Below are 12,143 nucleotides of genomic sequence, written 5' to 3' on the forward strand. Positions count from 1 at the left end.
GATCCCCAACCATGCAACCTAAACTTGGAATAAATCCAAATACCACATGCAATTATTTATAATAACATTCTTTATTGAAAGATATTAATTAAAAATTAATTTTATAATCACAAAATTCAAAAATTCGAGAGGAAAAGAATGAGTCAAGAAAATATGGGCACACATGGACCAGGATAATTCTCATTCCTATGGGTTAGTATTTCATAGAAGGGAAATTTAATTCTAGTAATAATGGTAGAACCTTCCATACCACCCAATAGGAATATCACTAAGTTGGATGGCTTAACCTGGTGCCCCCACTTGGGAAAGCATCAGCCTATCTCTTCCTCTTTATAGGTTATTTTGAGAGCTATACTGTGATACTTATCAAGGCTCACATTGAAGCTGTGTCTGATCTATGACCCTATCTGTATGGTTACATCTTATGCATGTTATTGGGTGGTATGGAAGGTTCTACCATTATTACTATAATTAATTTCCCTTCTATGAAATACTAACCCATAGGAATGAGAATTATCCTGGTCCATGTGTGCCCATATTTTCTTGACTCGTCCTTTTCCTCTCGAATTTTTGAATTTTGTGATTATAAAATTAATTTTTAATTAATATCTTTCAATAAAGAATGTTATTATAAATAATTGCATGTGGTATTTGGATTTATTCCAAGTTTAGGTTGTATGTAATGTATATAGTAGTCTGTGTATACCATGTTATGTATACGGTAGTCTCAATATATCGCCATGTAATGTTTGCTTTGATCAAGTTGTAAGGGAAGCTTATGTGTGTGTGTGTGTGTGTGTGTGTGTGTATGTGTGTGTGTGTGTGTGTGTGTGTGTGTGTGTGTGTGTGTGTGTGTGTGTGTGCGTGTGTATAGATTTTCCTTTAGTCGTTGCTTTTTCTCATCATCTCTTTTTATCTTGTTTTTTTTCACCTGCACAATAGATTACAAGACAGCAGTACCAAAATGCCCTAATGGCATCACGAATGGACAAAACCCCACAATCCTCAGACAGTGAAACCACTAAAATTGAAATGACTCTAACAGAGCTCCATGACGGGTTAGCCGACGAAACGGCGAACCTGCTAAATGAACAGAACTGTGTTTCACACAACAAGTCCAATCACAGTATGCACAATGAAGGGCCCATCTGAGCCAGTGTCACTCAGCTTGCTAAACTTCAGGACTATCTCCACTCCATACTCCAGCTTCATTCCTGGATTCCTGTCTCTGAATACGTGCGCCTGCCACGTATCATCCAGCATCCTGAGACCAAAGATTTTGAGCCCGGCAGCAGCAGGATCTGATGAGCTTATGATGAAGGCGTGGGGAGACACGCTTCTTAGGAGCAAACCCATAATCAGATAAGGATTGATGTATGAGACCAAAAACAAAATGAAAAATTTGGAAAGAAATATATTTTTGTTCTTGTCCCACTTTTGGAAATTCACTTCAGTTTTATTGCAGTTTTTGTTCCGTAAATGTATTACTTAAAAAAAAATGTACTGTTATAAATATGTCTGAATGCCTAGTAGGGGTCACGCTTGGGAATTCCCTGCTTACGTCTGGGTACATTGACAATTCGGTGTCTGCTAATAGTTTTGGAATCAATTAACTCAAAAGCTATTTCCAAGATACAGAAATTTCAGAGCTGAAACGTAAAAAATGTGCAAAAACAAAGAGAACAATACAAACATTAAAGTGCTCAAAAGTAATATATATTTTTTAGATAATATGTAATTATTTTTTTCTATAAAATAAGGCAGCATTTGCCACTTAAAGGAAAACTCCTGGAGTTCCAGACGTGACCTAATGGAGTCCAGCCGATGATGAGTTTTGGGTCACAACCCTGAGAATGGTGCTGATATAGAAGCAGAATAAGTGTGGACGATCCTTTGTAAAATAAATTGTAAACTTATTTCATTCAAGTGAGCCATTTTGTCCAACCTGCCACAAAGTGGCCAGATATAAAGCCCATAAGCTGTCACGCTAACTTGCCAAACAGTGCTCCAAATGAAAGCCTCGCTACCCCCTAATTTTAATAATTTTAATATTTTTGCTACATTCTTAAAGTAGATCTAAGTAATAATGTGTTTCATTGATTAGAAAAGCAGATATACTTTTCCAGAAATAGTATCACTCTTTCCATTGGGCTGTGCCGCTATTGCAGCTCCTGTCTATTCTAGTGAATAGTGCTTGGGTGCTATACCATGCATAGCCATTGGACAAGAGTGGCGTTATTTAGGGTGAAAAAAAATTCCCTAAAGACTACTCTAAGGGAATTATTGGTGATTGCAGTGGTCTGTGCCACATCTGAACTATCTATAGTAGCTAGAGTCAATTGGCCCATGGTCCATGTTTATTAATAATTGTTTTGGAGATTTTTTCCTTCTCCTTATCAGTCTGTGTTCTGTATGTTGATCACTGTTGAGTCATACATTATGGTGGATGTGTTAAAATACTTAAAGATGTTGTAGGCTAAACTAATGTTCATGAGAACATAGTCTGATCACTAGGATCAAGTGCATCTTCTGAAATTCGTAGGTTATTACTAATGCTGGTTCCGGGCATCTGATTGTGACGGTCAGAGTACGGACAACAATGTCATGTCTGGCCGCGGGTCTCCTGACCTGAACCCAACCGTCTTGTGTATGCTTATAAAGCTGCGGAGTTTGAGTCCTGAGACCAACGACCGGATCAGCCGCTGTTGTCTATACCCAGACTGTGAAGGTCAGATGTGTGAAATCTGCTTCACCCCACAGATCATGGCCGTCTACTGTGGTTCCAAGCAAATGAATACGGTACATACTGGACCAGCTGTCAGAATTGGTCTCTCCATTGTTTGCCGACAATCGATTAATTTGCATGAAGATACTGACTTCTGTAGGAACTGGTGACCACTCTATAGCATAATTGGTGATCTGCTATCTTCGAAATATTGGTTTAGATCATAAAAAGAGATCCACAATGGTTGTCTCAATGTTTAAAGGGGTATCCAAAAGAAATTGAGAGAGATTTGTGATGTGTTCTGAAAGAACAAAATGACTGTTGCCCATCTGCCCCATTCGTTTGAGCTTTTTTTGGTCCTCAGGTGGCCATACAGATGATAAGTTGGTTTAGCTCACTAATTTTGGAAGCATCACCCTAAGACTCTACCAACTCACCCAATGAACGATGTTGGGCATGTTGAATTTCCGTGTGTCTGATCCTTTTTTACCTACAGGAGGAATACCATAGGATTGTGACAGCTCTTTAGTGATCTCAGACCCAGATTTTTATGATTGATGTGTGAGAACATTCATGTTGGAAATATCAACATATTGGCCTTCAACATCTCAAGAGTTTGAGTCATTGTCATAAGCAATTGCAAGAACCCTACCACAATGCAATTACATCACAGTGTTAAGTGTCACTGAATATTTTACCAATCAAACAGCAATTTTCCATTGGATACATCTCCGACTTGACCATTTGTAGATGGATAGCCTTTCATACATGTGGGATAACAGTTGGCCACAATTCCATTTAGCCAAATCCCGCCTCTGAAGTTGCCAATTCATCTTTTCCGGACGGCTCACAATAGACCAGTGCCCCCCCACCGGTGATGAGTCCGGCTGCTGGTTTACTGATTTTCACAATTCCCATTAGATATTGATGCTTTTTGCACCTTAACGTTATGGTATTGGCTGTTAATATAAGAAAAAAATAAAGATATATGCAACTCCCAGGGCTTGTAAACTGCATGAATCTATGTTTTTTAAAAAATATATATTTTTAGAAATTACCAAATTGTAAAGAAAGGCCAATGCAAGATTTTTAGATAATGGATATAAGCAAGTCCTATGGATTTTTAGGACTGATAATGTGCTTGTTTTTACCTTTTTAAAATGCTTACTGTGTAGAATGATGAGAAAACACTAATCCTTGTAGAACTGCTCTGTATTTCCCTCTTCGATGGCATTGAAACATGTTATACCTTAGAAGCAATGCTGCTATGTAAGAGGTAAAGCTAATGTGTGTGCCTAGATCAATATTTTTCTATACCGTACTGAGCTTGTAATGGACCACCCTCCCTTCTAAGCTATGTATCATTTAGACCGTGCCTGATGATGGGATCCCTTCTAAGCTATGTATCATTTAGACCGTGCCTGATGATGGGATTGTTTCATATGGTCACCAATTATTTTAGTGTATTTTAAACATTTTTTTTTTAATGTACCTGTGGAATATAGCTACATAAGACTGTTAATTACCTACAGGATAGGTAATAAACATATGATCTCTAGGGTAACACTATTGGGACCCTCTCCAATCATGAGCATAGGGTCCTGCATTCCCCTTTTGAATGGCGCTGTGGTCATTCATACATGCTACCGCGCCTTTCATTGTTTATGGGAATGACTGAGAAGGCCAATGAATCGCTTGACAGTCTTAGTCAAACCCATAGACTTTATATGGAGCAGTAGTCCGCCTGCGTGACTAAGCTCTACATTCAAATGCGGGACACAAGACCCCTGTTTTTATTAGCAGGGGTCTTGGTGGTGATACTCCAAGGGAATGGTGGGGTCAGTGATGCTGCAGCTAGATGTTACTTTACAATCCACAGGGGAGTAAAGAAAACATCTCGTCAAAATCATACCAAGAATAATCATTTCTGAACCTTGAATTCAGGTCTGAGCTCGGGCTGGGCCATTCCAAAACTTCTGATTTTTCTACTGGTGAAGCCATTATTTTGGTTATTTTGAGGTCGCTTAGCTTTATTATTGTCTTGAAAGGTGAAATTATTCATCTTCAGCTTTTCAGCACAGGCTTGAAGGTTTTGTTGCAAAATTGACTGATATTTGGAACTGTTCATTCCCTCCACCTTAACTAAAACCCCAGTTCCAGCTGCTGAAAAACAGCCTCAAAGCATAATGCTGCCTCCAAAGTGCTTCACTGTGGGTATGGTGTTTTTAGTGATATGCAGTTTTGACTTTGCACCAAACATACCTTTTGGCATTACGGTGAAAAAGTTCAGCCTTGGTCTCATCAGACAATAACACGTTTTGGCAGACTTGATGTAGGTTTTGACAAAACATAGGATTGGATGTTTTTCTTTGTAATAAAATGCTTCCATCTTGCCACCCTACTACACAGGACAGACATATAAACAATATGGGAGATGGTTGTCAAGTGGAGTACACAACCCGTACTTGCCAGGAACTCCTGCAGCTTCTTTAACATTGCTTTAGGCGTTTTGGCAGACTCCCGGGCCAATTTTCTTCTGGTCTTCTCATCAATTTTTTGGGGACGTCCAGTTCTAGGTAACATCACTGTTGTGCCAAATTTAAACCACTTCTTGATGAGTCTTCAGTATTTGATGGTATCTCTTATGCCTTGGAATTTTTTTGTACCTTTCTTTTGACTCATAACTTTCAACAATGAGATCCCTTTGCTGTGTTGTAAGCTATTGATGGGAATGACTTATTCTGTAAAATGCAAGACTTATGCTGTAAAATGCAACTAAGGAAATGTCAAGAAAATCCTACAGGTACAGCTAAACTTTATATGGGGGTAATCCAAATCCCTGTAAGTGATAGCAGCTGTGTACTGACTACTATGTAATGTGACTAATTTTGAACACAACCACATCCCCAATTATAAGAGGGCGTTCACACTTATGCAAACATTTTGTTTTAGTTTTGTTATTTTTATTCCACCCTCCCACCTCCAAATGATTTCAGATTTTTTTCTCAATTTATTTGTACAGATTTTGGGTGACATTACAGGTGGAAAAAGTTCTGAAATGATTACTCTTGGTATGATTTTTTTTTAAGTGACAAAAACCTGGCATATTAAGAGTTGTGTAGACTTTTTTTTTTAAAACCACTGTATCTCTGGAACTGAATGGTGGATGTCCAAAAAAAACAAGTTAATGAAGGGACCTGCAGAGGTAAAAAAAAAAAATGGCGACTTTTCACCTGGTGACAGGTTCTCTTCTAGCAGCATTCTCTAGAATGGATTTTTTTTTTCAAGTTTTTCCCATAGCCTTCTCTATAGAATTGAGAAAAAGTAAAGAAGATCATGAACGCTTCTACAACCACATGCTACTGTCTATAGGTCATCTGTTTTTGGGACTATTTTATGAAGTCATTTCATAGTGCCAGCAGGGATATCTCTTGCATCTTAGCCGGATGTAAAAGTCATTTATTGATGATGGCGTTCATTTCTTGCTTAAAATGAAGTCTTCTCTATTAAATGAAATGGGACATTCCCATCATAAAGTGTTAAGGTCTATAGCTAGGATATTCTATCATAACGTGAACATTGTGGGTGCTTTTATAGATTCCAAAATGTTAGTAATTTGTCTCGAAACCTAAATTCCACCCTTCATGTGGCTGGTCTGTGACATTTCGGTTTTGCTCCCTTGTGACACATTGACTTTCTTGTTGTGAAGGATTAGTATTCGTTCCTTTTTGCTCTTTTCTACAAAACAATGTTGCTCCCTGGACACTGTCATCATGCAGGTCAGTACCTGCTGACAAATCCCATTTTGCAGCTCAGTTCACACAGGAGCCAGAGAACACTTGAATATCCTGTGTAGGTTTTAGGTATTATTTGCAGAGTTATGAGTGTAATTTTATGGCCATACCCACAGTTCATTCATCTACAGGACACTATTGTGTACTGTAAGGGCTTAAAAAGACATAATAAAAATAACAGATCTGTCAACAGCCACTTGTTCACGGTTTCCAAAGTATTATTTGTTTTTCCATATGATAAAATCAAACTGAAAAATAAGTTAAAAGGACAGTGGAGAATCTCCGGTTTGATGATTGTAGAGTTGATGTTGATTATTACATTAGTTTATAAAGGGCAGCTAAAATCCATGAATTCCAATATATTCCGTTGCTACTTAAATTGCATCATTTTGTTGCATGTTAAACTCTTACCTGTTCTTGATAAAATGTTTTCTAATGGACATTCAATCCTGTTGTTGTCTCTATATTGTAACCGGTGCTACGAGTTCAGTAACTGATCCAAAGCTTTATATGTTCCATTAGTAAACCCGCACAATCAAAAATAGTCTGTAGAAGTATTGTAGGGATCTTACAACCTTTGCTAAAGAAATTTTAAAAAATAAATAAAATCTTGCACCGTTCTTCCTCCTTGGATGTCATCCGTGGTCAGGAGGTAAGATGATGCGGAAGTGTCTTCAGGATTAATCATTTGTGGTTCAGTTTGTGAGGAGTGTTGTAGTAAATTCCAACCTTGGAAGGACACTTGACAAGAGGTTCTCTTACTGGACAACCTCTAGAACTGGGCCATCCTTACCCCAAGAGTGACAGCTGATGTTTTCTTCCAGGGAACCCTTAACCGGTTTTGATAGAATTTAACTTCCCAACCAAGGCTCATTGGGACACCTTTGCATTAAACACAGGTTAAAATTGGAGTATAAGGATGGAGGTCTACTTTAAAAGCTTAATTTTAGACATTCTTTTTGAAATCTGCTTTACTTTTATATATTTTCAAAAAGTTAGTATGATTAATTTTCATATAAAAAGCTCTTTAAAAGCTGCTTTCGAGTCATTTGCAGTATTTCTAGCATAAATATATATATATATATATATACTGGACTTGATGTCCTTCCCCCTCTGGCAGCTAACAGCCTATACCCCTTTAGATAATGGTGGGCTGAATGCTTGTTTCACCAACAGCCACCTCTCTTGACCACCCCACCCATAAACATGCAAACTCGGCTGAGGATTGATGTATTTTCAGTTGGGGTCTATCTCCTGTAGGAACAAGAGGATAAGGCATTAAAATTCATCATGCGTGATGCTTCCCTCACCTCTTCTTTCAGGGGAGACTCAGGAGGCTCCCAAACATGTTTGATAGTGGTTTCGCCTGTAGCAGGCATCTTCTTATCTACAGTGCCATTCTACTGCAGAGGTTCTGCTTCTTCCATGACTAACAAGACAGAAAGCTACCCCTGTTGCTCACCAGATGACATTATACTATGTAAGAATATGTCCTCATTTTTCACTGAGTCCTTTTTAAACGTATGTAAGTGACAAACGGTCATTTTTTTTATGATCTGTATAATGATTGTTATTTAATGACAATACCTTTAAAGGGAACCCGTCATGTAAAAAAAAATGCTATTAATTTGTAGATATGGTGTTAATCTTCAGGTTAATAGAGTTGTAAAGCTGCCGGGCGCACGTACTGAAAGCCCCGCTGCCGGGATGAAATTAACTTTATTCCTCCCTGCAGCCTCTGGCTTTCAGTCATAGAGCCGGGACCGATGCTGCTTAAAGGGACTCCGTCAGCACAGAATGATTGTTCAAACCAAGCACAGGCGCTTAGTGCATCATGGCGGGGCCAATTATTTAAATACACTTTCCCACCTGCTTGGTTCCCATCTATCTCCACCTTTCTCTGGCTCTGTGAAGCCAGAGCTGTCAATCAAAGAAGAAGGGGTGGAGATAGAGGGAAAACAAGCAGGTGGGAAGGTGAATTGAAAAATTTGCCATGAAGCACTGAGCGGCGGGACTTAGTTTGAACAGTCATTCTGTGCTGACAGAGTCCCTTTAAGTCACCGCTCAGCACATTGTGAGTGGCGGCTGTTATCATGCCCTGGCACTGACAGCGGGATCAGCAGTGTATCAGTTCCAAGCCGACTGTCAGTCAATGCTGGGGAAGGTTACAGCCACCACTCACTATGTACTGAGCGGTAACTGAAGTCACACCTCTGATTGAAAGCCGGAGGCTGCCGGAGGAATAAAGTTCATTTTCTCCCAGTAGCCGGGCTGTCAATGTGGTGGCCACATGGCTTTAGAACGTGATTAGCCTGCAAATTAACTTCATGTGTGCAGGTTAATTAGTTTTTTTTGACACAACAGATTTCCTTTAAGCCATGAGTACTGTGGTCTTGTCAGACTTGGTACTCTTCATTGTCTTCTTGGAATTCTGTAAATGAAGCCACGAGCAGAAAACCCTGAAAAACCCATTATTTAATATCTTGTCTTTATCTTTTATGTGTTGCTGCCAATTAAATGTTACCGATACCCCCATAGAACCGCGTTATATTTATTATGGTTTTTTTCCTCATGTTATTTGCACAATACATTTCTAGACTCTATGTCTTAGTGACCACTGTGAAGACCATCTACGCCTGCTTCTCGCTCTCCATGTCAGGAGAGCCTCAATTATTGCTAGTTACTGAGAACTTGGGCATTGCCAAAGCATTTATCGACCGTACACAAGCAGCATTCCTGTAGTTTACCGAGTTTTTATGTTCTTTGTGTCTAGAATAACGCGAGGTGGACAAGAAGGACTTGCGGCTCAGTGTAATGCTGGAGAGCCCCTCGAAGGTTTGTCATAACCTTAAATGAAAAATCTTATTGGGACCCACATCATTTACCCCAGACTCCTTGTCCAATCTCAATCTAACAATGAAATCCTTGTTTGTTGGACAAACGGTGTATAATATATGTAGCAGGAGCTAATTTTATTATGCAAAGGTTTCTATTTTCTTCTTCTTTTTTTTTTTTGCTTCTGATTCAAGTATTGTAATATACGTAACAATGAAGGAGTATTATTTTAATAAAGTTACCTTTGTATTATATTCATTATTATAAAAGTTGACTTTCTCACGTCTGTTGCTTCTGTAAGCTTTATTTTTTCCTGGTTTTGCTGTTGCATTGAATGAGAAATATAGTTTTGAACAATCACGTAAAATGTTGTAAATCAACCAAAGCAATAAATCTGTTGTAGTATAACTTATATAACCTAGAAGATTTAAGACTAGTAGAAGCCTTTGTGACTATGTAAAATAATAAAACTATGGTTAATAGCAGTTGTCCACCTTATCCGGATATCATTGTCGGTCCCTGGTGATGAAGCTCTACTTTGAGCCCTGTATTGGACACAGGAGAGCTTTTCTTGTGTCAGCACGTCATCAGATCTTTGTGTCTAGTTGGCGCATTCAGTAGCTAAGCCAGCCCCCTTTCCAGTCACCATCTATGTATAGACTGAGAAGGGGTCTGGCCTAGCAATTAAAATGAGTCAATCTCTGCATAGGAGGTGACATGAAAGGGGACTAGATATCTGGCTCATTTCAATAGCTAAGCCAGCCCCCTTTTCAGTCTAAACATAGGTGGTAAAAGGAAAGGGGGCTGGCTTAGCTATTGAAATTAGCCAGATATCCAGACACCTTTCCAGTCACCTCCTATGTATAGACTGACTTGTTTTAATTGCTAAGCTAGCCCCCTTCTCAGTCTATACATAGGCAGTGACCGAATAGGGGGCTGGCTTAGCTATTGAAATTAGTCAGATATCCAGAACCCTTTCTTGTCACCATCTATGTATAAACCGACTCGTTTAATTGCAAAGCCACCCTTCTCAGTCTATAAATAGGAGTTATTAGGAAAGGGGGCTAGATATCTGGCTCAATTCAATAGCTAAGCCAGTCCCCTTCTCATTCTACACATGAGACCTAATAGGGGGCTGGCTTAGCTATAGAAATGAGTTAGATATCCAGTCCCCTTTCTTGTCACCTCCTATATATAGACCGAGAAGGGGGCTGGCTTAGCTATTGAAATGTCTCCTTCTCACACGATTAGTCATCTGCCAACTCTCTCCTGTTTTCAATGCAAGCTTGAAGTGGAACTGCCAAGACCTGCACTGATATCTTGAGATTGGGACGCCTTTCTTAATTCAAGGGAAGAAGTACATGCCCCCAGAGAAAAATCTCTGGTAACATCCCTTTTGGATTTATCATAAATTATAACCTGAAATTCAGAAGCTCCGCAATGGAGAGGAGAAATTAGAAAAATAACTGTTTTATTTATTCCATATTGTGGCCAGTTTAAACTTCTCAAACTGGTGAAAGGTCCTTTTAAAGAATTAAGAATAGATTTCATGTGACAGATGTTACTAATTGCCTTATGTATATATTTATAGGCTATAAATTTGATTTCAGACATCAAAAACAGAATTTGGTCATCTCTTTATAAAAAATATATTTAAAGTGGGGTAGCCATTTTTATTATTATTTTTTTTTTATAAACCAATGGTTTTGTTTGATTTAGTTTCTTTGAGAATTTATGGTATGATTGAAATTTAGTTCACCCCTCTAAAATGCGTGCCACCATGCGTATAGGCAGAGGGAAATTTGTATTTTTTTAATTTTTTCTCCTTTAAAATATTTGCATTTATAAAATTCCAGAAAATGTTCTCATCATAATGCTACTTGTTCTTAATAATTTTGTTCTCCACTCGAAATATATATATATATATATATTTTTTTTTTTTTAAAGTTTTCCTCTTTAGTTAGAACTACCGTGAATGTATGTGCCTTTAAGAGTTTTACTAGCTTGATAGCAATTTAATATGCAATTTTGTGCGTCTTTAAAGACCACTGAGGTAGATAAGGGAGGTTTGTTTTTTTTACCATCTAATATAAATAATATATATTAAAAAAATTATGCAATATGAAGGTATAATCAGAATACCTTATTAAACATAGTGATATATTATTATTTTTTCATTGATACGTTGCAAAATTTGAGCTTTAAAAATGGATCCTAGAAAAACGATAAGTTTAATGTAAAATTTCAGTATAATTTTTCCACTATTTAAAATGCTTTTTGGGTTAAGCAGATGTTTCGTAAAAAAATATATATATATAAAAAAAATTTGCTCAAATTACCTGCAATTTTTTTTTCAGACTATTTGCCCTAATCTGAAGCTGTGATTTACCGACATTCTGTATTATCCAAGTGTTATGTGTTACAGTATCATGTAGTATAATGTACAATATTTCCTATCGAACAGTTGCATATATTCTCACTGTGGTATCCAAAAACGGTATTGTATATACATTTTAATTTAAGCACAAAAAATTTTTTTTTTTTACAAATGAAGTGTATAAATTTTCATGAGCTAATTGTTATCCAAATTGAGATTCTAATTTATCAAATTGTGTTGTAGATTTGCAATCTATCCTATTTATTTTGTATCATTTGTATATGTTGTGATTTTCATTTTTAATGTATTTTTTGGGGGGGGTTTTGGTATTCTTTTATTCTTTTTAGATAAACAATGATTGGTATCCTTTTTTGTGTTTTTGTTATTTTTCCTTTTTATTTTTTTATTTTTC

General features: G+C 37.6%; 1 protein-coding gene across 2 annotated transcripts in view; it reads left to right on the forward strand.

Moving 5' to 3' along the window:
* Positions 1 to 9,640, forward strand: part of CNNM2 (cyclin and CBS domain divalent metal cation transport mediator 2) — a 119,138-nt gene extending 109,498 nt beyond the window's left edge. For both annotated transcript variants that reach the window (XM_073685328.1, XM_073685329.1), the window contains one exon: positions 943 to 9,640. In XM_073685328.1, coding sequence (XP_073541429.1) covers positions 943 to 1,152 — 210 coding nt within the window. In that variant the 3' untranslated portion in view covers positions 1,153 to 9,640. The remainder of the gene's footprint in view (positions 1 to 942) is intronic.
* The last annotated feature ends 2,503 nt before the right edge of the window (positions 9,641 to 12,143 follow it).

The sequence above is a fragment of the Phyllobates terribilis genome, unplaced genomic scaffold (assembly GCF_046119375.1).
Source record: "Phyllobates terribilis strain yellow unplaced genomic scaffold, ASM4611937v1 Scaffold_5__5_contigs__length_657084704, whole genome shotgun sequence".
Lineage (NCBI taxonomy): Eukaryota > Metazoa > Chordata > Amphibia > Anura > Dendrobatidae > Phyllobates > Phyllobates terribilis.